Raw genomic sequence first — 24,954 nt, forward strand, 5'->3', positions numbered from 1 at the left:
TTTACATTAAGCACAATACAGCAATTTATTTAGATGCTTAAATGAAGAATACAAAGGGAAATAAAGATCACAAAATTATACATACTACAACAGTGTGTCATATATTAGATGGTATAAATGAATACAACACCTTGTTGGTGTTAACTAAAGATAAAACTAAATATCCAAACCCAGCACTTTGTCTCAGTGTGCTGCTTCAACACAATACACTTTTATACAGATCTAAAAGGTGTCAAAATTAGTAGCTGCAAACTTGTTTCTTGCATGTGATTTTTCTTTTGTAGCTTAAAAGATTTCAGAAAATGGCTCTGAAATATGTTCGTCATCAGTTGTCATGTCAAGGATATTCAGAACAAGAAAATTCTATAATACAACAGAGCCCAGATATATTCTTATGTTGCTGGCCTCTGGTTGGAGATTGTACAAGGTTATGTGCAAAAACTAAATCTGTCAAAATTAATACTAGAGCAGTCTCAAGCTTTGCTAGGGAAACTAGATACAGCATTTATTACACAGCAGGGCAACACTAAAAAAGAGAAACAGATCTATGATGGGTACACAAGAACAGTTCCATAAGCTTCACTTGAATAGGTCTAAAAGACTGTACAAATATACATTTCAACTATTCAGAATGATACATGAAAACTCCATTTCCCCAGAGTCTGCTATACAGGGCACCGGGTCGCTGGCACGGTGCTACCGGAGAGGGGCCTCTTGGAAAGACACAACTCAACATGGACAAGGTGAAAGGAGGGTTGAAACTGCAGATAAAATAATCCTCTGCTTTTCTCTGTGTGCATTCTGGAGCCACCAGCGTATCCATTTTCACATTAAGTTACTGTGCTCATCCCAGCAGGAACTCCCAGCCCCGTGGGCCAGCAGGTCTGTACACGGCCCCAGGCAGCAGCGCCCGGCCGTGCCCCGGGGCAGGAATGCCTGGCAGGGGAGCAGAGCCTGGGGCAGAGCTGGGCCCCAGGGCAGTGCCAAGCTTCCCGGACAGTGCCAGGGCCCCAGGGCAGTGCCAAGCTTCCCGGACAGTGCCAGGCCCCGGGGCAGAGCCGGGCCCCCGGGGCAGAGCCGCTCACGCCTGCTGGCTGCTGAGCTCCACCCCGGGCAGGCTGCCGTGCATGGGCTCGGCCCCCACGGCCCCGAAGCCCTCGCCGTCCTCGCTGTCCATTGTGCTGCTCTGCCACTCCATCTGCTCGCTGGCCAGGCTCTCCTCCAGCTCGGAGGTGTTTTTCCATTGCGACTGGTCCTTGGACCAAAACCCTTCTACTTTTCCATAGGAACGATTCTTCCACTTTGACTGCTCTTCATCGCTTTCAGATCCACCCCCCTTGGCCTCCACAGTGGGTTTACTGCTCCCAGCATCTTCGCTCTGGGAAGATTCATCTGTCCACACTTCTGGTTTTACCTCCAAGGCATTATCTTCAAAATCTGAAACCTGCTGGGAGCCAGGCCCACTTTCAGACTGGGAAGCTCCATCTTTCCATTCCACTGCATCATCCTGGTCATCCTGATCACCTTCACTATCCGAAACGTCACCTACCAGTTTTGTTGGCTCTTCAGCAGCAATCATCTCTTCGTATTTAGAGCTTTCCTCTTGTTTTTGCTCGGCCTTCTCTGGAGACTGTAATGTGTTTTCCTCCATGATCTCCTTGGCTAAGCCGTCCTGGGGGTTCTGCACTGTGCTGTCGGACGAGGCCTTTCCACCCACGTCAGAGACGCGCTGGCCAAAGGGACTGCGGCTCTCGCTGTATTCCTCCTCTAGGTTTTCGTAGCTGTCTGAGGAACTGTCATTGTCTTTTTCCAAGTTGATTTTTTTATCAACAGTCTTACTGGCATTGACTCTGGAATTCTTCTCGTCGTGGTTTTCAAACAGCCATTCAGCATCAAAATCCATCTCATGTTTGACTTTGTTCAGCTCTTTCATGTTGAAGCCCAGCAGCACCCCGGGTTTGTATTTTTCACAATCCCTAACACATTTCTTCCTTTTGTTGCTGAAGTGAGATGCGATGTCAGATTTCCAGAGCCACAGACTGGCCGCCAGCTTTTCAATCTCTCTCCGAGTGGGGTAGGGCTGCTTATTGAAATATTTTGTAAGAAACGTTTTCCTGGCTTCGTACGAGTCATCTTCGTGACCCTTGGGGTCCAGTGCTAGAACTACAGGCTCTTCAGGCTTCTCCTCAAAGGCAGAGGGGGAGTCATCATCGTCCATCTTCCTCTTCTTCATCAGGGGGAACTCCATGTGTTCGTAGGCGCGTTTCACCGGCGCGGCCGCCGGGGACTGGCCCAGCCGGGACGACGTCCCCTTGTCCTGCCCGTTCTGGGTCTTGCCCACGCCCCTGCAGTGCACCAGGTGCAGCGTTATGGTGGAGGCCGTCATGTTGCTCGTGTACACGCCCAGGCAGTGGATGCACTTGTAGGTCAGCTTCTTCTCCACGGGGTGAACCGTCTGGATCACCTGGTGCCTCTCCCGGAGGTGATGAGCCAGCGCGTCAGAGATGGGGCCTTTTAGGATTGAAAAGCACAGAGGACACAGAGTTTTCCCCACATCTTTTTTGTAGGGCACCGCTGCTTGTGGAGAACTTTTGACGGGTATGTCAGATTTCTCCTGGATTTTGGGCTGCGGTTTTGGCGGGACAGGGGGAGTGTTCTGAGCGTGGTAAGCTACGGATTCGGCAGGAGCATCGCGCAGGTTGTAGGTGGTGACAAGGAGGTGTATGTTCGTGTGGCTGCCCTGCTGCAATGTCAAATCAAAGGTCAGGGTGGAGTCAGTTTTAGGTCCCATCTCCTCGTCCACGTGCACCATGCGCATGTGGGCAGCCATTTTCTCCACGTCGTTGAAGGTGGAGCGGCAGTAGGGGCAGGACAGCCCGTGGATCAGCATGTGATTGAGCAGCGTGTCCGTGGGCAGGTAGCGGTTACAGTAGAGACATTTGCTCGTGAAGTTGTGGATTTTCATGATGTAGTTGGCCACCGCAGGCACCTTCTCGGCCTTGTGCTCCTTCTCAAAGTGGACACTGTACACATTTTCGGGGAACAGCTCGTTGCAGATTGTACAGATTTTCCACTTTTGCGTGGACGAGGTGTTGACAGCGGAAGGACCTGTAGCAGCCACGGGGGATTTGGAGCCAGACTGACCCAGAGCTCTGGATGCTGCCTGGGACTGCGACAGCGATGTCTGTTTGAGCTGCGCCGAGGACAGCGAGGAGGAGTTGGCAGACTGCAGCGAGTACCTGGCTGAGGCCTGGGACCTCTGCTCCCCTCCCAGAGTGTAAGGCCTTCCATTGCCACTCGCTGAAAACTGTTTCATGCTTTGTGATTGTTGGGAAAGAGAAACAGGTGCGTTGCCACTGAGGCTGAGCCTCCCCCCTGGCTGACCAACGTAACTGGGGGGGACTGATTTAACCCCGTAATTGTTCTGCTGGAGGTGAACATTTGTCATCATGTTGACTCCTGCAGAATTTAACGTGGGCTTTGGTATAGTGAGTCTGTTCATCATCTGCTGTGATGAGAGCGAGCGGACACTGCCAGCAGAGAGGGCACCCATCCTCTGAGGGAGTCCCATAGGCTTTTTATCCTGGGGTTTGGGAGCTATTAGCATCAAAGGTTTGGATCTCGGAACCACTACGTTGGTGTGACCTATCATCGCCGTGACCTGGTATCCGATCCGTTCGTGGTCTTCGATCACGTGTTGGACTAAAGCTTCGTAGGATTTCGGCATGAAAAGGCATCGTTTGCAGTGGATACCCCCCTCCTCTCGGGCGCCGGAGCTCAACGGAACCGCACCATTGAGGGACTTTTCGCCTCCCTTGGCTACGTAAGGAGCAGCAACGTGCTGAAAATGTTCCCTGTAAATGTGCTTTCGAACGATTTCGTAGAGCGGGTCACGGTAAGTGCACTTCTTACAGTAATAAACAGCTTGTTCCACACTGTCAGCCTGCTTGGGTTTAAGGCTCTCGTGTTTGTTTTTATCTTTGAAAGTGCTGATGCCGCCACTCGGTGTACTGGCATTGGGAGCATGGAATATTTTAATGTGCGTTTCCAAAGTCTTTTTGTCCGCGTTGAAGGTACAGTAGGGGCAGTTGAGCAGGATCCTGTTCTCAAAGTCTTCGCTGTGAACATTCCGGAAGTGGCTTTTGTAGGCTGAAAAGAACTTCGAGGAGAAGGGACATGCACTGCAGCAAAAGGGCTTTGTCCGATAGTCCTTGAACAGAGAACAGAGCACAGACTAAATATTCAACTGCACTTAGCAAAGTAACACCCATGATAGTCTCTACACAACCTTTCTAAACAACACTCACGAGCCCCCTGCAACTGTCTCAAACCTTCAATTCATTTCTCTCCCATTTCTGGCTGCAGATACTTGATAGATGTAATATCTATGCTATGTAAGATCTATAACTTCAGCTATTTCAGTGTCTTCATCCATTACGCACATTAATAGCAAAGATGGAATTCCAAACATTTTTTTTGGTGAACAGAAGGATGCAAGCTTACCAAGACACAGGCTATACAAGCCCTTAAAGCCACCAAGCCTCTTCCTTGTGATCAAAGCACAAACTTGATTTTTAAACCAATCTCAAATGAGGAACCAAAAATGTGGGAATTCCACCCTTGTAGTTTGCCTGCAGCTTTTGTCCCATTCAACGTGGTGCCAATGCAGCTCTTGTCAACTGCTGTAGCACAGTCTGAAGTGCCACTGGCCTTAGGGACAGCCACAAGCAGCCTGGCACTTCAGGTGGGGTAACATAAGGAGTCCAGAGTTAGAGAGATTCCTCCTGAGTGTCAGAGCAAATCCTGTGCACACGGGTCACAGGTGAGGGAGTTGGAGAGCTGCACTCTCCCTCTGTAGAAGGAAGCTGAAATATCTGCTCTGGCCACCTGCTGAAGCCTCACACACCTGTGGAGATTGGCCTCAACAAACCAAGCAAGAGCTGTCTCCTTTTATATTACAATTTTTATTCTGGGTTACCTAGAAAAAGGGACATCGGTGCATTTTGTACAAGACAGTACTAAATGGTAATTTTCAGATTCACAGTAGGAAGCCATGAGAGGATGGGTCCCAGTTTCCTCTGAGAGCAGTACCTGAGCTCTGAGGCGCTCACACAGCGATTCCTTTCAGAGAGGTTTCTGACCTGTCACTGCTGTGGTGACTCTGTCCTGCAGCCCCAGCAGAGGCTGCTGCAGCCCACACCACTTGCTTGAACCAACAGCATCGTTTCCTCCCTCCAGTGCTGGCTCAACTCAAAATTCCTTTATTATTGGCTCAGAAACATCACAACAGCAGGACTTCCAGGGTCACTGAACTGCTGTGCAGAACCAGAAATGCCCAAAGCAGATGTGGGACACAGCCTGTGGGACCCAGAACTGCACTGACAGTGACCCTGCACCACGCAGCAGAGTGAAAACAGCTTTGGAAGGGATGGAAACCAGGAATAAAACATTTAAGGAAAGGTAAAAGACTAATTGCGAGTTGTATAAAATAGTTGATCCTTTGGTTAGAGGGCTGGTGAAATTGTGCTAGGATTGGGAACAGGTGGGAATGGGCTCCTAACGTGGAGCTGTTTGACTTGAGCAAGGACCCATCAGCCCTGCAGCACTGGCCACCCAGGCTCCTGAGACACACACCAGGAACAACTTTACAAAACTAAGACAAAAAGCACATAGCTTTTTGCTGCCCCTTGAGCTGCCAACATCTGAAAATCAGTGAGGAAAAGTGCAGGAAAGGCTCTTGGCATGTCTGGGAAGTGCCCTTCAGCACAACCCATCTCCAGCCTCAGTGTCAACTGAAACTCTTACCAACCTGGTTTTTTGTAAGCGATGGGTCCCACAGTCCCACATCCTCCCATGTAGTGTTTTTCAAATAAAAGTCATTAGGTTCAAACTGCTTAAAATCCTGGAGAAGGGAAGATGGGAAGAGAGGACAGAGAGTCAGAAGCAAGGCCCAAGGGCTCCCTTAAGCAATCCCTGAGCACCCCTGCACCCTCCCAGGTGCTGCTGGCCAAGGCAGAGATCATCACTCAGGGCAGGGAGGGAGTTTGGAGGGCACCTCCTGGAAGGGGGAGAGCCCTGAATATTCTCCATATCACAAAACACCTGCAGAACATCTTCGGCACCCATCCTCCTCACCAGCCCAACACTGTAGTTACAAACTCATCTCATTCCAAAAGCAATCCTGGAGAAAAGTGTTCCCAAACTGATGTGTGGGTTTGGGGTTTTTGGCTGCTTTTTCTGGGAGTGGTAGTGTGGTATTTATTTTGTTTGATTGGCTTTGTTTGGATTTTAATTAATTTCACACAGGAAGCTTTTAAAGTTGGACATGTGTGATGTCCAAGACACCTAATTCTTATTTAAAAAATTATTTTATAAAGCATTTTTTGGCATTTAACGTTTGGCATGAAGTCAGCAGCACATAAGGACTCAAAAATAACACTTCCACTGAAATGAATAATGCAAGTAACATTGTCCCAGTTCAGCATTCTCCCCTTAAACATGAGAGTTGCTCCACAAATTCTGCAAGCAGGAAGGACTGGCATTTTTTTCTCACACATTTCATTTAAATGCTCTTTAAAGAGACACTGAAAGACCAGGCAAAGCCTCAGCGATGGAGTTTGTCCAGAAGAGCAGCACAAACACCCTTCCCTGGCAGGAATTGACCCAGGCACAGAGGTGATTCTGTAACTCCAGGACCTGCTCCAGCACAGACACCCTGAAAACCTCAGACCATTTCTGCCCCAACATCTCACACCAGTCCTGGTTCTTCCAGCATTCCTGAATTTCAGTAGCCACGAATGTTTCTAGAAGTGTTTATAGGTACATTATATCTCAAGTTTCTAATTAACTCCTACTTTGTGTGGATCTTATCATGGCATACACAAATACCTCCCTATCCCCCTAACTCCGCAGCATTTCAGCTCTAACTCTTGGAGGTGCCATACTTACTTCTATATGTTCTTTACAATATTCCAAACCAATGTCACTAAGTATTTTTTTCACAGTTTTCCGGGCCTTTCTTAAACTGCCAAGGTTGTTGACAGGAAGTTGGAACATAGTTTCTATTGGAAAAGAAGAGTAAGAGAAAAGGTTTAAGTCAAATGTATTTTGTCTGATAATGCTGCACTTTTAATTCAGTAATTGTGTCTCGTTCCCCCACAGAGCTGGTACCAGAGCTGTAGCATTCCCTAACACACTGTTACATCCCTGCTGAGGCTGCCCATGAGGCTGCAGAGGGCACTTCTGAAAGGGCAACAGACTGATGAACAGCTATTGCAGGAGCAACGGGCTGCCTCTGGAAAGAACTTTCATTTCTTTAGAGTGTCTGTCTTTACCAGACCCTACACTGAAGCACCTCAGAACTCAGTTCTCTCCTGTGCAATGTATCCTAACTGATCTGAAAACTGGCAAGCTGAGCTTCAAGGTTTGTGCCAGTCTTGCAAGAGATTTCAGTGTCTCTTCAGTGATAAAGATGCTTCTTCTATTCTGCTGTAGGTAGGGTAAGAAATTAGTGCTGTTTCCTCCCTCCACTGTACTCAGAGCTTTAACTGGCTGAAGCTGTTCAGCAAACATTCTCCTAGGAAGAGGGGATGTGAAAGCTTGGCGAGATCCTTCCAGAGAGAGGAAGCATTGGGAAAAGCACAAGAGATGGCTTAAATCTCTCCATGTCCCTGGGAATTGTCAGCCTCCCTCCCATCAGTGCCCAAAGTTCCACTGGGCCTGGCTGGGGCTGCCCAGCTGAAAGGGAATCCAACTCATGAACTGCTCTTGTCCTATGTTCTATCCATTCTCACCTCCACCGTGAAAACAATGGCTAATACACCTAGAGCAAGCCAGGTCCCTTTTAAAGATGAAGAGTGATTTCAGTGCTTCAGGAACACCTCCAGGCACTGCATGATCCCACTTCTCAGAAAAAAATCAGTGAAGCAGCTCAATCAAGTATGGTCAGGATCTGAATTAATATTTTCATATTAAAGTGAATTTCATATCCAAGGAGATCACCAGAAATGTTATTCCTGGTGATTAGTATGAACTGCAGAAAGAGCAGTGCATGAACATGGTGCATGTCAAAGCTCCTGGCAATCTGGGCTGCTTTCTTCAAAACCCAAGTCCCCACTGGCAGAGTGAACCTCTGTGCTTGCAAAGAAAAGCATTTTTTGTCTCGTGACACAGCCAGAGTCAGTGCAGAGCTTGTCTTTAAGCACTGATCACTTGTACACCTGAGCCAGCCACAAGTCTCAAAACACTGCTTGGTATCTAAAAGCTAATTTCAAAATGCCACTGAACTTCTTCAGCAAAGGCATCAAATGCTTTCTCTTGATTCCTGTGTCTAATGCATCTAAACATGCCACAGGTACAGAAACTCAAAGAGAGCAAACTATTTACAGCTGCCTGAAAACAACATCTCTAGTCTAGCTGCAGCATCTTCTTGCCTCTGTCCTTTGCCTGCCTCAGTCAAATTTTAGACATGAAATTCCCTGGATCATAACAGAGGACAGAGTTAGATCTTCACTCCTGAATCCTGAACTTTTAAAGGTCAACTTTGCAAGTTCTGCTGGACAGCTGAATCCAACTCACCTATCTGTCACAAAACCCCTCATCCTTAGGCATACACAGTTCATTTTATTTAGGCAATGTCTGACTAATCTTAGTGAGTGGAGAGCCAGATACAGTCTGACATTACAGGCTGTGACTCCAACAAAGGCTTTTAGCATCTCCATCCATTTCTATTTACAGCAAGTAACTCCAGTTGGAATGTAAACATCACTCTGCTGCCACCTCCTTGGATGGGGACATAAAAGCAGTTGGGATTAAACAGCCTCTCAAATCATCATCTAGGTATTAATGCTGCCCTGGAAATGAGGAATACTTCATCTGACCAAAAGCTGATGCTTAAGGGAAGACACCTGGAGCATCTCTGACCACATCCATCTACACTGAAGTGCTGGGTGGAATGAATAAAATGACTGCTTAAAACCAACCCAAACAACACCTTGACTAGAAATATCTAGGTAGGATCTTCAGGTGCCTCAGAAGACATATCCCAAAGCTCTCCCTCATGTCTAGTGTGTGTGTACACAAACTGTCTGGCTGCACCAGTCACCAGGGGATGGCAAAGGAAGCACAGTGACCATGAGCAGTATCTGTGCAGTTCCCAGCATAGAAGTCTTGTCTACAGACAGGTATTGACTCCTAGAACAATTCAGTAGCCAAATGGAAGCAGAAAGACAAGCTATCAAAGAACAGAAGATAAGTAACTTAGAAGCACCACACTCTGGGATCTCATTTCCCATTTACAACAGTGAATGTTTTCTTCTCTACTTCCCTGTGCAGTGCACAGAGCCCTTCCTCTGATCTCAGCCCCAGCACTGCACTCTGACCCCACAGAAGGTGTGTCCTCAGAGACAGAGGGAGAAACACCAAACTTTCACAGCAGTCAAATCATCAGAGGGGATAAAGGACAGAAAGACTGCACTTGTCTCTACACTTCAGAAGCTGCTTCTCTTTTAGTGCAACTGAATTCTTAATTCTCCAGTGGGTCTTTTGTACTTTGGCCCTGGTCAGCAGCCCCCTCTGATGCCCAGGTAAGAGGTGCTGGGCTGTTCCTGCTCTGAGCAGGAAATGGAGGATCTCCCCACGTGCACTTCACAGCAGCCACAGGGATCATGGCTGCTGTGACTCTGGGAAAGGTGCACCAGCTTCACACCAACCCAGCCTCTTTCTCTCTGCTGAAATCTTCAGCCAATATTCCAGATGTGCCCCACTGTGTTCCTTTCACGCCTGGACATTATTCAGGATGCTCCCTGTGCTTGTTTGAAGAACCAAGCACAATGGATTTCTACTGTCACAGGCTGCAGAGCAAAACAATGGTCTTCAGCCAGAAATAAAGACCTAAAGAAATCATCCGGAGGAAGATGCTGCTGTGTAAAGGAACCACGACAGCACCAGTCTAGTTTTCTAGCAAATCTAGTCTAGGTTTTATTCTATCTATACTTAACTGGAAATGCCACCATGTCCTGCCCACGGCCAGGAAAGCCTCCCACAAGCAGCAGGTACAGAACGTGGGGGACCCTGAGCACTGCACTGAGGAGTCTGCCAACAGTAGGGCCTGGGGACAGCATCACTGTGAAATGGCAAGAGAAAACCAATTATGGAATCCCCAAAAGCTGTAAACAAAACACCCAGTGCCCAGTGCCTTTTCTCTTGTTCAGGCACCCCAGACCTGTTATGAGTTGGCCAAGGCTCTTCACAGAGGCCACTCCAGCTACCCCTCCTGCACTAAGGTAATTTCTTCACAGGATCACCATGGAATGGCCAGGGTGGGAAGGGACGTTAAAGCTCACTCAGTTCCACCCCTGCCATGGGCAGGGACACCTTCCACTATCCCAGGTTGCTCCAAGCCCTGTCCAACCCAGCCCTGGACACTTCCAGGGATGGGGCAGCCACAGCTGCTCTGGGATACCTGTCAGAGGCTCATAGGGAACAATTTCTTCCTAATGTCTTCTAATTTCTTCTTTTTATATCTTGAGATGAATGTTTCTTAATAGCCTTCTGTGAAATTTACACTTCCATTCAACTTTCACTAAATAAGTGACCTCAGAGTAAAACTGCAGATGTGATTACAACCCTCTTGGACATGATTAAAAAGGATAAAATATAGCATCAGTTTTACCTTCTCTTAGGAGCACATGAGGTTGACCCTTCCCTTCCTAATGTTCTCATTTATTCCTGTTATGAAACTTGAGAAAACCTGAACTTTTTGGTGATCTGATGATCAGAACTACCAACTACCCTGTTGAACAAAGCATTAGGTGTGAACAAGTGTGCAAAGCAGACATTCGTATAAGCAAGGTGCAAACCCAGCCTGTTCTGCCCCATCGTGACTCAGCTCAATCTTGTCTTACTAAAATAATCAGCAGTGTAAGAACTCTAGATCATTAAAGCAGATTGTTAATTAACTTTGAACTAAAAGGTGTTCAAAATAACAACTATTTGCTGTTATTTCTGTGCATGCTTATAAAAGACAACAGCTCTTACTCTCTGTTCTCCCCTCTCCCCCTCATCATTCTCTGCTGCTTCCCAAGGTCCATCCTTTCCGTGCTCTTTCCCCCTCTCCTCCTTTCTTTGCTGGTTCTTGGCCTTCTTGGTCCTTACCTCGCTCATTTTCCCTCTTCTCCTCTTCCCTGTGCCAATTCATAGCGTCCACATTCTTTCGTCGTTCTCTCTCATCCTGTCTCCATCGCTTCTTGATATCTTTGTCCTTAACTTGCTCATTTTCTCTCCTCTTCTCATCATCCCTGTGCCATTTTATTGTTTCTGTGTTTTTCTGCGGCTCCACGCTTCTTTTGAGATAGTCTTGTCGCCTCCTCCTCTTTTTTAACATATCCCTTTCCCTGGCACGAGCCTGCTTTTCTTTCTGGGAAAGAAAAGCTTTACGGGGCATCATGAGCTGCTGCTGTACCTGCAATAATATCGCATCCATGGAATAATGCACTCTGTACATGCACTCAGGCACAACACCTCATCTGGAGCTCCACACCTCACACTCAGTAAGGCAATGCCCTGCTCCTCCTCTTCCCTCCGGGGCCCGGGCTCGCTCCAGGCTGGGTCAGGCCAGGCTGGCCAGCTCCAGGGCCACGTCGGCAGCAGCCGTGACCCCAGGAGCCCCAGCTGAGCAGTGGCAGTGGCACTTCTGTCCCCTCCCTGCAGCTCCTCCTCCCCCAGAGCCTCTGGCAGCCCTTGGCTTTGCTGCTCCCGCTGAGGAACAGGCTGTGGGTGGACAGAGGTGTGAAGGGAACTTGGGGACCTTCAAACCAGTCCCCTCTCTTCCTGGAGAGATACATTTAATCCCACTTTAAAGTGTTCGTTTTTCTTTCCAGACCTCCATCTCCACCCAGTTTGGGTGAAAATGGCTCTCTTGGCTGAAAGGAGGGAGGGGGGATTAGGAGACAAGCCACAATCTGAAAAATTGTGTAAGCTTTGTTTCCTGGGGAAACCTGGCCAAAACATTTAACTGCAGTTAATGAAATAAGTCCTGACTCATCTACCCAGACTTCCTCCAAGTGTGTTGTGTCTTGCTATTCACAGGAACAAAGGGAAAAAAATGAGACTATTTACTTGGAGGTTCTGCTGACAGCATTCCTGAGGGGTGGGGATTCTTGGGGTTGGTGTTCTGAGGCTTGGGTCTTTTTGTTTCTAAAGAGGTGTCAGTGGAGACTACATTAACAAATTGTTTTTACTTTTGGTCATTTCTCTGTAGTCACCCAACACATTCACATTTTCAAATGTAGAAGTGTTACTACCTGCAATTTTGAAATCATGGAAGAATTTATACTATTATTGATAACCTTTAAATATTTTTCTGTACACAATAAGTAATGTTTCAGAAATGGAAAACTGCAGTTGTAGGCCAGGTTTGAGTTTTTTGGTTGGGTTTTTGTTAAGTTTTGAAGAAAGATTTGCAGAGGTCTAATCAAAATGAAAACTGCAGAAAGGACAAAATTACTAGATTACAATACTTAAGCAAAGCCTAAAACAAAATGAAACAAATGTACTTTTAAAATTTAGCTACCTTATGGAAAGCACTTGTTCCCAGCATGCAATACTCCATCTTTTTCCTACAGAAAAAGCAATGTTTCAAACCCTTATTCTAAAAGCTGTTCCTTTCCCCTACAATACACCCCACCCCACACACTTTAACCCTCTGTTCTGGTCTATTGACTTAGTTAGGTCTGCCATCATGATCCCATGGCTTTCATTCCAATAATTCAACCCCAAATTTCTTAATATCCATAATAATGCTAGAAGTGAAGGACTGCAGCAGAGTCAAACACCATAATAAAAAAAAAACAACTAATGCAGGGTTGTAACACGTTAGTACATAAAATTCAGATTATGCTAAAAATTGCTTCATTAAAAGGGTAGCTCTCTACCAGACAGCCTGGGTTTGGGTATTAAATATTTCTCAGTAACAGTTGGCATTAAAATCAAAAAGCAACGGGAACCCAGGATCAGCACCCTTAGTGCAACCCAGACACTGCAAATCTGTACCATAGCTTCAGTGCTCTGTGGGCTGGGTGCCAGGACATTACTGCTGTTTACTACAGCAAACTTAGCTCATTAACTTCGTAAATGTACATTATCATTACAATTTTATCAGTAACCTGGTTCAATTTCAATAACAATAACATGAAACACATAATGCAAATAATTTTCCCTTCCCAACCCAAGGCAAGTACCAAGATTTCAATCTGTCGTTGTTATATTTTCTTTCATTTGTTTCTGTTTGGTTTGTTATTGGGGGCTTTTCCCCCTTTGGTTTTATCTTTTCACAGGATTCTCCCCTCCCTTCATACAGCCCACTTTGATTGATCAGTTTATAAACAAATGATAGAAAATACCTCAATAGAGAGCATTTCAGCTGAATTTTCAAAATTAAATATTTCATGTGAGATTCAAGTAAGTCATGTCATATTCCAAGGGACATATTAAAGGGACATCCAACTTAAATTGCAGATCTCTGAACTTCCCTATCCCAGGTCAGAGTTCCACCCAGTTTGTTTAGCATTCCAGAATTATCTCTCGTGCAGTCTAAACCAGCTTTCACTTTCACCTCTGATGGTTTTAAACCGACAGAAGAGGGACCAATTAATCTGCAGTGAAGCTGCTGGAGTGACTGAACCCAATGACCCCAACCTCTCAATTTTTCTAGAGCCCAAGTTGGTGTTCCTTTAAGTTCAAAATGTCCAAACCTCAGAAGTGAACGGCAAAAACTATCCTTTTTGTGCCCATACTTTGCCAAATGAAAATCTTTACTCCTCCCCATCTCTGCAGTACTTCTGATGAGGCATTTACCTCCAAAATGAACGGTGCTTGGGCGTCTCAGACTCATTGGACAAGTTTCAAGCACAAGCCTCCAAAGCCAATTCTCCTTGCAGAACGCCCCCTCAGGGCTCTGTTACACCCCCTGGGGGAGCCCAAAGCCCGGGCACAGAGGAAGGCTCATATCCTGCTGGACAAAACAGAGAGCAGAGACAAGAGATAAGAGATGCAATAAGGGCAGTGTCACACTGACAGGTACAAACCGCAGGGGCTGCAGGGCAGCTGTGCTGCAGCAAGTCTGAGCAGGTTTGTGCTCCAGCAACCGATTCTGCTGGGGGACTCTGCGGCGCTCAGATTTCAGCTCGGGTACCCAGCTCAGAAAGCCAGCAGTGCAGAGGCTGGGAATGTGCTCCTCACACTGCACCCCCCTCTGCAGTGCCTGGCTCACCCCACGAGCACCTCACCTGAGCTAGCAGCAGCACAGCTGCACCTGGGCACCTCAGGGACACTGTACCATCCCTGGACGCTTCCTTGGAGGTTCCCATACAAGCAGGTCCCACCTTACACGACAATGGGACATCAAACAGGTGCCTTCAGCCATAACCCTGGGGACACACATTTTTGGGAAGCACTGGATTAAAACTGGCAGAGGATGGGGAGTCTGGGGGAATGGCATGCAAATGATCACACTTTGCTGGAAGTGATCCCTCTTCAACTGACATCACCCACGGATAGAAAGTCAGTCTTGCACATACTGGAAACACAACAGGTAACATTAGAACCATAAAATCTGAAACTACCAAATCTAAAGTTTATAAAAGCAAAACTTGTTGAGTCATTAATAATTCCTCTGACAGGGAATAAGGCAGTATAAATTGTTAGACTTTAATCTCTTGATTACTCAGACAGAATAGCCTGAAGTACAGAGTGCATTTCTTTGGCAAGTACACTTCCAAGACAAGACACTACAACATTTTAAGAAATTAAGAAAGATAACGTTATTAAAATACTTCACATGGCAGCAAACCTGAATACTGGAATACTGCATGTGCTTTATTTAACAAGAGCATCACCCATACCCTGAGTCACACGAGGATGATGGGTTATTTCATTTCACAACGCATCACTGTCTGACCAGAAGGCAGACTTTGTGTCCCCATGTGTCTAGCAAGTCCAAATGAACTCTCTCCCTGCAGCAAACACACTTCTGGGTGAGGACCCATCAGCCTCGAGAGCACATCAGTGCCAATTACTGCATCAGCCTGATGATACTGAGCTCAGGGAAGTACTTCATCCCATGCTGGGTCTCCCAAACACTGAGGATCATTTCCCTGTGCTGTGCTGCTGACAAGGCTCCCCAAGCATCTGGCACACTTCTTATCTTATGGCATCCAAACTCCTTTGACTTTAGCCAGTATTTTGCCAGTATTTCAAGCTGAAGAATTTACTGGTTTATACCTAACAGCCCAAGACAGAATCATAGATCACAGCTGGCAGCAGCTCCGTGTTCCTGGGCAAGATGAAACAAGACTTGGTTTCTTGATACCATGTGTTTTATTTCCCTACTCAAACTGCTTTTGAAACAAGCAAACTTTAACAAATTTCCCAGTAAACTGCCTATCATAGCATGCTCTAAAAGCCAGCCATGAAACAGATTTGCAGAGAAGGCTGCTAGTGCAACACTGAGTGAAATCTCTTAAAATACAGGGGAAATACGCACGAAAATGAACCTGTGGTTCCCACAGCAACAGAAAAGCTGCCTCTCTGTATATGCAGGTTAAATGATGCTCTGTGGTGTGATGGTGTAGAATATTCTATATTCACATGAGGACAGTGATGGCCTGTCTCTGGGACCTAACAATTCCTGGACAGCTGAGCAAGGAACTGTGATAGACAGGAAGCACAAGGGTTATCTCAGGGAATAGCAAGCAAGTGGAATAGAAGTATCAGAAAAAAGGAATAGAAGTATCAGAGAGAATCTGGGAGAACAGAGACTACTGAGAGCTTCCTTGAAAGGAAGAGTTGCAATTAACTCTTTCTGCTCCCTGTACAGAGAGGGATTGAAGAGTCTTTTCCAACATACCTCTCACCGGCTGACATTGAGCATTTTCACTTTCTTCCCTGGAACACTTCCCTTTCCTTATTTCAGCATTTCTGGCCTAGTTTTGTGAGGGCTGTGCACTCACACTCCTGTGCAGGTAATGAGATTTGCAGCTCAGCAGCACATCTGAAATGCCAGACAACTGAGGGCTCCTTTTGCAATCCGCTGTAATCCCGGAGGGAGCCTGTTTTGTAACAGGGACATTTCCAGCTGAGAGCAGGTCCTCAGCCTGGGCCACCCGGAGCAGGAGGCTCCTGCCCAGGAGCAGGGTGGGCCTCCAGCTGCTCACAGCTCAGCTCCAGCAGGGATCTGGGGTGCAGAGGCAGCACCTGCTCTGAGTGTGCGCCCAAAACAGGACTGGGCACATGAAAGAGGAATCAACACAAACCCTCTGAAAAGCCCAGCTTTGAAGCTGAGGTTATGGAACTGATGGAAATCCCCAGCTGCAAGCTGCTGCCTGGACAAAGCAGTGTAAGAGCTGAGCCACGCTGTGCACAGGACACACTCCAGCTCTCCCTCACAGGCAAACAGGCAGTTTGTTAACAGCCCCTTGGCCAAAAAGCCAAGGATTTAAAAATATTAAAAACCACTTCAGAGATTAGATCAGCAACTTCCAAAGCCTGTCTCAAGTTGTGTGTCAAAATAAAAAGGGCCATATCACACCATTTTTCAGGGCATCCTACACAAACATGGCCTCAGGAGAGAAGTTCATTTAAAACGTGTACTAAAGAAAACCTCACCTTATCCTTGGGAGGAAATTCTGAGACTAAAAACACTTAACATCCTGTTTCAGTGGTTACAGGCAATTTTCAGCAAAGGTTTATGAAACTCTGGTTTGTACCTTTTTGTTTGGGCTTGCTGCCTAGCCTCAGCTTGACTCTTGCATTAAGAACTCCCAACTTCCCATGCAAGGAAGAACTACGGAAGGCAGTTGTAGCGAAAGGAATCAGTAAGGCTGATACACCTCAGTCTCCATTCATTCTTTATTTAAAGGCTAAAAAACCACCCTCTGCAGTCCTGCAGACAGGGATCTCCTAAGTCATTCACACACTTCTCATTCTTGCTCAATTTCTGGAATTTTCCACTGGAGCCCGAAGCTCCATCTGGTGGGTGTGGACACTCACTGCAAAACTGAGCAGGAATTAACTGTTTCCTCATCAACTTCGGTTCAGCAGGAGGAGTCCTGGGCACTGTGGCATCTCTAAGCCCCAGTCTGAAATACAAAATGGTCAAATTTTCACTGCTCTGGGAACCACAAGTCCTTACTTCTGATCTGATGAACAATCTGCTTCCCTATGCTCTGTTGGGACCTGCTGGTGGATTTTCTGATTTTGATGATGTAGGCTGAGGTATGTTAAAGAATGATGGCAACCGTAGTTGAATGTTTTCTAAGGGATCTTTTCAACACACATGATAAAGGCCACATCAACTCTGGCAACCTCTGTTGCATTCTGAAAAGCACTTTGAAATCGTGTTCATTCTCTAGGATGCAAGAAATCCTGAATCAGAGACACTCATAGCTCCAGAATTAGGCTTGCACACCTTCTGCCATCTTAGAGAATATCTTTTGTGACTGTTCAAGACCTCCACAGATAAATGTTTATATGCACACAACATGGGCAGTTAAATCAATATTCAATACACATCCTCAGTGTGAGAGCCAGGCTTGTTCAGGGCCATTTCTAAAAGATTTTGGTGTGAAATGCAATAAAGTCTGCACATCTTGCAAAAATTTGAAATCCAGACTGGAGATCATTGAAGCACAAAGGATATTATTTGCTTACACCATGATATCCACACTTCAGTGATCAGGAAAAACGGCTGCATGAATATGCCCTACAATTCCAAAATAATCCTCATCTAGATTGTAGCTAAGCATGAACAATCCCAGAATAAAAATAATTTTGGAAATAGAAGCATGATTAATGAATGAGCAGTTACCATTTAAATTAAATCAAGAATCGTCTTAAAATTTTCAATCCAAAGCTCACAAAAACATTTGTGTAATTAAACAAAGCAGCACAGTAGTTGCTGTAAAATGTGCAAGAACAAAGCAAATAATCAATACACACATAATTTATGATTGGATTACACTGACTGAGAAACTGCAGCCAGATTAGACTGCAAGTGAAAATGGTCCCCTGCCCTCTGTGTCATGTTCCCTGATAGCAGCACTGTGCCAACAGCCAGAGCAGAGCCCCGATGCAGCCAGAGGAGTGGTTTGGGGCAGAGCAGCTCCTTCCCTCGGCCTAACAGCGGTGCTGGGCCCCGGCCAAGCCCTGGGGCAGCAGGAAACGGCTCCAGCCCTGCCCTGGCAGCTCCCCCACACACAGAGACAGACACAGACAGACACACAGACACACACACAGTCACACACAGACACTCAGGTATTCACACCCAGAGCGCAGAGCAGCTCACAAACCAGCACACAAAGAGCACAGCAATACTTTCCCCAGCCCATCCAAAGCCCCGCCAATCCACGCTGTCTCAGACAGCAGATCCATCAGATACTGGAGGGATCTCGCCAACTGGCTGCATCTGAGTTTTCCGAGGGTAAAAATAGGCACTGAAGGAGGCTGGAGCCGCTTGTTTTCCCTTGCCTTACACTTCACACACGCGAGGCACAAACGCTGCCATTACAACACGGGGAAAGGCTGTAAACAAGAGCTTCAGACCAGTCTCACACTGCACATTTACCTCTCCCTTTCTGTCTAAGCTCCCAAGGGCTCCAATCCCTGCCTACATTGCAGTTAGTCCACCTCAGCTGCTGCTGTCTTCCATCTGCCTCAGGAACCTTTGACAGGCTTCATAGCAACAGCAGCAGCAATGGGGAAACAAAACAAAAAAGAAGATCACAAACTTGAGTTTGACTATTCAGGTGAAAAAAGCATTATAAACACTCTCTTGCCTGCTTAGGCTTCCAGAGCCATTTTGTCCCCTTACTGCTGCTGCTATGAAGCTGCACCACCACCACCTTCCTCGGCCCAGCTGCAGCATGAGCACAAGCCCTGAGATCCAGAGTCCCATCAGAAATCAGTGCACACAGAGGGCCAACAGCATGAAAGAAAGCATCGGCTGAGACCTGGGAGAGGAGCCGGGGCAGGGAAGAAACAGCCAAAAGCGAAGGCAGGCCTGAGAGCAGGCCCTTTCCTCCACCTGCAGGACTGGAGGAGTTGGAGTGCTCCCTCAGGGAACAGCTGCTCATGCAGTTGCTTTATTTTTGTTTCTTGTAAATTGCTTTAGAAAGTACTTGAGAAGTAGATATTAAATGAAAGATCTGCAGGTGTGGTGTGTCCACAAGGTCAACTACACAGGCCTTGGACTCAACAACCACTCTCAGTTTTCATCTAAATAATCCCTAATGCCACCTTAAAAAATGAAAAAAACAGTAAGGATATAAATGGCAGTAACTGAAAGTGACTCACTGCATAAAAAATGGTATTTACTCCATTCTTACTCCAAACCATCAACCCTCATTCACATTCAAGAGCACTACAGAGAAATCAGAGACACTAAACACAAGCTCCTGTTTGCCTTCTGACTCCAGAGCTGCAGTGAAGCTGTGAACAATGCAGTTCTTGCCTTGAGGCACATGGCCCTCAGGTAGAAAAACAGGAGTCACACCCTCTGGAAGAAGCCTTTATTCAAATCTGGAACACCCATCTGAATTTCAAACCAGGTTTAAGTTCTTCCTGAAAGCTCAAAAGGAACAGGCCAATTTGGCCATCTTGCCTAGGAGAGCAAGGGCATTCTTCCCAAATATGCCAGGTGAGGCAAAATAAACCTCTCACATACAATAAAGGTACAATATTTATTTTTATTAAAACTAAATTAACATCAGTAAGGGTTCTTTTTTTTTCCAGTGCAGAGACTCACAGCAGCACCTTTCATTGTCATCCCATCTTTTACACTATCAAGAAACATCACTAGCAACAGATTTATTTATATGAGCAGAACCATCTCCACATTAAAAATTATCCTGTTACGATAATGTTCATAGGAACGATACCTTACATACCTTACACACACACACACACACATATATATATATATATATATATATATATATATATATATATATATATATATATATATGTATATCTGGGCACAGAGCAGCTCTTGACTCAATATACCAAAAAAAAAGACTGTGTGATGCTTGTTTAGATACAGGCCAGCATAGTCAGCTGTTGTGTTTTTAAACCAGCATGGTGCATGCATCTTAAAGAAAATAATTCCACTAAACATAGCATTATTAATATACAAACTCAGCTGCACTAATGACTTTTAAAAATGTGTCCATTTTGCCCATGCAGGTAGAGCAGCTCCAATGGCACCTGTGAAACAACACAGTGGGCAGCTCAGCCCCAGAGCTGTTCCCTGCCTCTCCTGGCACCTCTCCTACAGTCTTTAAACTGGTCCTTCTCAGGTCTGATACTGCTTTGGTCATTCCCAGCAGAATTTTGTTTCCCTTAAACATCTCAAGTAGTAGAGCAAAGATGACTTTCCCTTTCTGGAGATAAAACCCCACAAAAAGCACCCAACACATCTCCTATTAAGTTGCTAAATGTTATTTGCAGCTACCTTAAAACAAACACATTAACCCAGGAGCACCATCTTTTCTTTCATAAAATCACTTGTTTCAACTTCTTTCTTTGCATCAATCAAATCAGCTGCTGTCTTAATAACAAGCTATAAAATATACACTCAGACCATATAACTTATGACTACTGATAAGATCCTGGTATGTTTCTGTATTCCAGGAATTCCACTGTAAACTTCAATGTTTACTTTCAGTATTTATGTTATTACAGAGTGGCAAAGCTGAGCTGGGACTAATGAGCCATTATTCACCTGCAGCGTGTGAGCAGCACAACCCAGCTGCCCCAGAAGACGTGTCCTGCATTTCCCTACAGCTCACGGTGCTCAGAACAGCGCAGGGATCTGGGCAGCACCACCAAGTGAGAGTTAAGTAAGAGTTAAGTGAGAGTTTACACTTAACCCACACGCTGTGGCAAGGACAGGGACCTCTGTGTCAGTGTCAGCAAGCACTTCTGACCACTGGTACCTTCTGCCCTACACACAGAAAATCCATCACGTTCCTCCTCTCAGCCTGAGGAGCACAAACACCTTCCTGGGCGCTGTGTTTGTGCAGCTGGTGCTTAACACTGCAGGGCATGAACTTTCCAAGACAGTCAGGAGTTCCTCTTCGGTCTTCCTCTCCTGTGAAGGCTTTTCACTCCCAAGTGTGGCACTGGGTCTGTCTCACCTACAGGCAAAGGAGGAGCCTTTCACCTTCCCCTGCACATCCAACAGCACCTACCTCCCACAGCCCAACACAAGTGAACCGCAGGCTCTTCATGACAATACACCCTGAAGCATAAATAGTGGTAACCTAAAGAGATGCCTCCTACAAACCTGCCTGATGGACTTCAATTCAAAACAAAAAAAAATTAGTTTTAGTAATGGGGCACTAAAACGGTATCAGTTTTCAATGATCTCAGAGACATCCCCTGGGAGCATCTCATGTCTGCTGGATACCAAAAAGTCACTCTTGAATGCTAACTAAGAAATAATGCTAATTTGAGCAAAGGGCAGCTAACCACCAAAAATAGTGCAAAACCATCCAGCTTGGTATCAATTTTGGAGAACAAATTATTTGTTGTGTGTCAAAAAGGACATCTCTATTTAGACTGAAATTGGAAGTATTTGCTGTGACAGTCTTCAGAAAAGGTAACCATTATGTTACAACCCATCAGCATCTGGTGCAATTCTCTTAACAACAGGGTGTTTCTGGTCTGTTGTCTCTTTTAAGATTTCAGCACATATCATGGTAATGTCCATCTGCTGATATCAAATTACTGCCCAACATCTGCAACTGCACATCTGCAAAGGAACCAAGCTTTGGTTTGGTTTGTTACTAAAAGCAGGAAAAAAAGGCTTTTCTGTTTCTTAAGCAGACTGATCCATCTTTCTCACCTAGAGGGATGACAGCTTGTGATTATGAGTTTGCAGAGTCCTGAAGTGAAAGTTTTCCCGAGTAGGAGACCCTGCAGGAGGGAGCACTGCTGAGGCACACAAGGCTGAGCTGCACAGCAGCCAGCTAAGGTCGGTCCACGCTACCCTGACGGGCGGGAATCCTCTGTCTCCGTTACCTCACACCTCCAGACAGAAACAGGAAATACCAGCAAAAATAAACAGAAACATAGCTAGGGAAAAAACCCTTAACTTAATGAAAAGGAGAGGACGCAAACCTCTTTGACACCTACAAAACGGCTTGAACACACCCAAGGAACAAGGACCACCAAGACCAGCGGTGACGGGGCTGTGCCCCGCGGTCGAGGCTCGCCGCTCCCGGGGGCTGCGGCCACGTGCGCAGAGCCGGGCCAGCCCCGAGCCCGGCCCGCGCCCCGGTGCCCCCGGAGCGCTCCCCTCCCCCGCCGCGGCGGGCCCGGCGCGCAGGGCGCCCCCTGCCGGCTGCCGCCGCGCAGCGCCCCGCCGGGCGCGCTCCGGTTCGGGGGGGCCGCGGCGTCACGCCCGCGGCCGCTGCCGGGGCACCGGGGGTGCGCCGGCACCCCGGCACCGCGCACGCACTGCCACTTGCTTCGGAGCCCCCGCCCGGGCCGCAGCCGCCCGGGAAGGGGGTGCGTGGCACGGGGGCATCTGCCCGGTGCGGCCGCGAAGCTCCGAGTTTGGCGTCCCCCGCCTTTGTCTCGCAAACGGGTGTCGGTAAGCGTAGCCCGGGGCACGGATGGGTGAGGTAACGGCGCTCCGTGCCGCAGCTGCGCCTCGGGATGGCAGCGGCGGGTCCCGCCTTTTCCCGCGGGCAGGGACCCCTCGGCTGCTCCCATTCATCGCATCCCCGGCGCCGCTCCAGCACCAACTCCGCCGCCGGGGCCCGGTGCAGCTGCACCCAGGGATGCCGGACGCGGCCGGCGGCTGGCGGTCCCGCTCCCTCGGGCTGCCGGGACGCGTCCGTGCGGGGAAGGGAGGCGGCCGGGGCCGGCGGCGGGCAGGGAGCAGCGCCGCGGTGCCCGCACCGCCGGGGCTCCTCAACGTGTGTGCGGGCGGGGAGGGGCCGCTGCCAGCTCCGCACGCCCGGTGCGGCGGGCAGGGCGGCGGGCACGGCGCGGGATGCCCGCGGGAGGGAGGGAAGGAGGGAGGGGGCGGTCGGGCGCTGTCCCCGCCCGGGTCGCACCGCGGACCCGCGCTCGCACCTACCTGAGCGGGCTCTCCTCGCAGCGAGGGCGGGCTGGGGCGGGGGGGGCGGGGGGGCGCCGGACCCTCCCCGGCGCCGCCCGGTCCCGGGGCGGGCGGGCGGAGCGGAGCCGCCGGCGGCGCGGGGGAGACAAAGGGGGAGATGACGGGGGAGGGGGTGCAGTGTGCGGGGCGGGCGGTGCGGAGCGGCCCCGGGGGCGGGGGCGGCGGTGACTGGGCCGGGTGGCCGGGGCGGGGGCGCGGGCGGGGGCAGCGCCCGGGCCCCTCAGACAATACAGCCGGGTCCCGCTGCCCACAGCCTGCCCGGGCCAAGATGGCGGCCGAGAAAGAGCGGAAGTGACGCCAGACCCTCATTAGCATACGGGACTCATTGTCCGGCGGGAGGGGAGGGGGCCGCGCCCCGGGGGGGGGGGGCGGGGGAGCCCCGGGGGTCCCCGCGGGACCGGCCCCGCCGCGCCCGCCGCACCGGGCGGGGACGCGACCCCGCCCCTGGGGGGCCCCCGCGGGGCGCACCGGGCCGGCCGCGGCCATGGCGGCGGAGGCGGCGGCGGCAGCGGCGGCGGCGGGATCTACCCCGGCCCCGCTAGGAGGCGCCGCGCCCTGCGCCTGGGTCCGGCGCGGGGATCCCTCCGCCGCGCCCCCGGCCGGGACTACATCCCGTCCTGAGGGGCCGCCGCCGCCGCCGCCGGGGCGGGGGCGCGAGCGGGGCGGGGCCCGCGAGCGCGGGGACGCGCACGTGACCGCGGGGCGGCCCCGGGAGCGCGCGCGGGGCTCGTGCGGCGGCGGCGCCTCAGGGCGGCGACCGGCCCGGCCCCGGTGTCCGGTGGTCCTGCCGTGTCCATCTGCCCGGGGCTGCGAGGATGCTGAAGGGCCTGGAGCGTCTCCGTGCCCAGGAAAGGCCGAGCGAGCTGGGGGTGCCCAGCCTGGACGCGAGCCCCAGTGAGAGGGGGCTCCGCCCTGGCTGTCCCCGGGTGCCGGAGGGCAGAGCAGGCCCGGGCTCTGCTCCGGGGCCCAGCCGTGGCACCAGAGCCAGGGCAGGGCCTGAGCCCAGCAGTTCCCCTGCCCAGGAGGCAGAACTGCCCTGGGCAGTGCCAGCCCTGAGCAGAGGCCAGAGAGGCTCTGGGGTCTGATTGCAGAGCAGTCTGGACACAGGCCTGTGCCACGGGCTCTGGGGTGGCCCTGCTGGAGCAGGGAGGTGGCACCGGCTGAGCCACTGTGTCCCTGCCAGCTGGACTGGCTCTGGGGTTGTGCCCATCGCAGCTCGGCCAGGGCAGCCTCACTGGGACACCCTTTGGCAAAGTTGCCATGGGCTGGGACGGTGGCACCGTGAGGCGACACGAGCTATGTGCTCTACATGCTCTGAAATCCAAATTCATCACAGAACCATAGGATATGCTGAGCTGGAAGGCGCTCACCAGGACTGTTGAGTCCAGCTCCTGGTCCTGCACAGGACAACCCCAGGAATCCCTCCATGTCCCTTCAGACTTTGGGTTAACACCCTGAGAACGAGCCAGCGCCCAAAGGCGGGACTGTGATCTTTCTGGTGAGCCCTGTGCACGTGTGGTCACACACACCTGTGGATGCCCCTGGACATCCCATTTGCAGCAGGAATGTTGGATCAGGACAAGAGCCCACATGTGAGTCTTCCTTGTGGATCCTGACGCTGTTCAAGGTCTCTTTAACAAATGAGGATGATTTCTAAAAACCCTTCTAGGAGTGACAGGAATGGATGGCTTTTGTTACTTCAGAAAGACACAAACACTTGGAGGAGGAAGTAAAGTGTAATTCCCTCCATCCTCAGTGTTCACACCCTTTCT

General features: G+C 49.2%; 1 protein-coding gene and 1 long non-coding RNA gene across 7 annotated transcripts in view; one reads left to right on the forward strand and one right to left on the reverse strand.

The window, feature by feature from the left end:
- ADNP (activity dependent neuroprotector homeobox) lies at window positions 1-23,193 on the reverse strand. 6 transcript variants are annotated; one of them, XM_021534021.2, is made up of 8 exons: window positions 23,141-23,183; window positions 17,047-17,135; window positions 13,855-14,008; window positions 12,572-12,617; window positions 11,155-11,461; window positions 6,949-7,061; window positions 5,810-5,902; window positions 1-4,210 (listed from the first exon to the last, which is right to left on the reverse strand). In XM_021534021.2, exons 4-8 carry the CDS (start codon window positions 12,608-12,610, stop codon window positions 1,082-1,084), a joined length of 3,681 nt encoding a protein of 1,226 aa, XP_021389696.2. In that variant the 5' UTR covers window positions 12,611-12,617; window positions 13,855-14,008; window positions 17,047-17,135; window positions 23,141-23,183; the 3' UTR covers window positions 1-1,081. The 6 variants fall into 6 exon arrangements, with proteins under 6 accessions (XP_021389696.2, XP_021389697.2, XP_021389695.2 ...); XM_021534022.2 differs by having other exon boundaries at window positions 13,855-14,011; XM_021534020.2 differs by lacking the exon at window positions 17,047-17,135 and adding an exon at window positions 21,899-22,081 and having other exon boundaries at window positions 23,141-23,174.
- Window positions 22,509-24,954, forward strand: part of LOC116184381 (uncharacterized) — a 20,837-nt gene continuing 18,391 nt past the window's right edge. Inside the window, exon 1 of the long non-coding RNA XR_013340884.1 lies at window positions 22,509-22,648. This is a non-coding gene — a long non-coding RNA (uncharacterized LOC116184381). The remainder of the gene's footprint in view (window positions 22,649-24,954) is intronic.

The sequence above is a fragment of the Lonchura striata genome, chromosome 17 (assembly GCF_046129695.1).
Source record: "Lonchura striata isolate bLonStr1 chromosome 17, bLonStr1.mat, whole genome shotgun sequence".
Classification (NCBI taxonomy): Eukaryota; Metazoa; Chordata; class Aves; order Passeriformes; family Estrildidae; genus Lonchura; species Lonchura striata.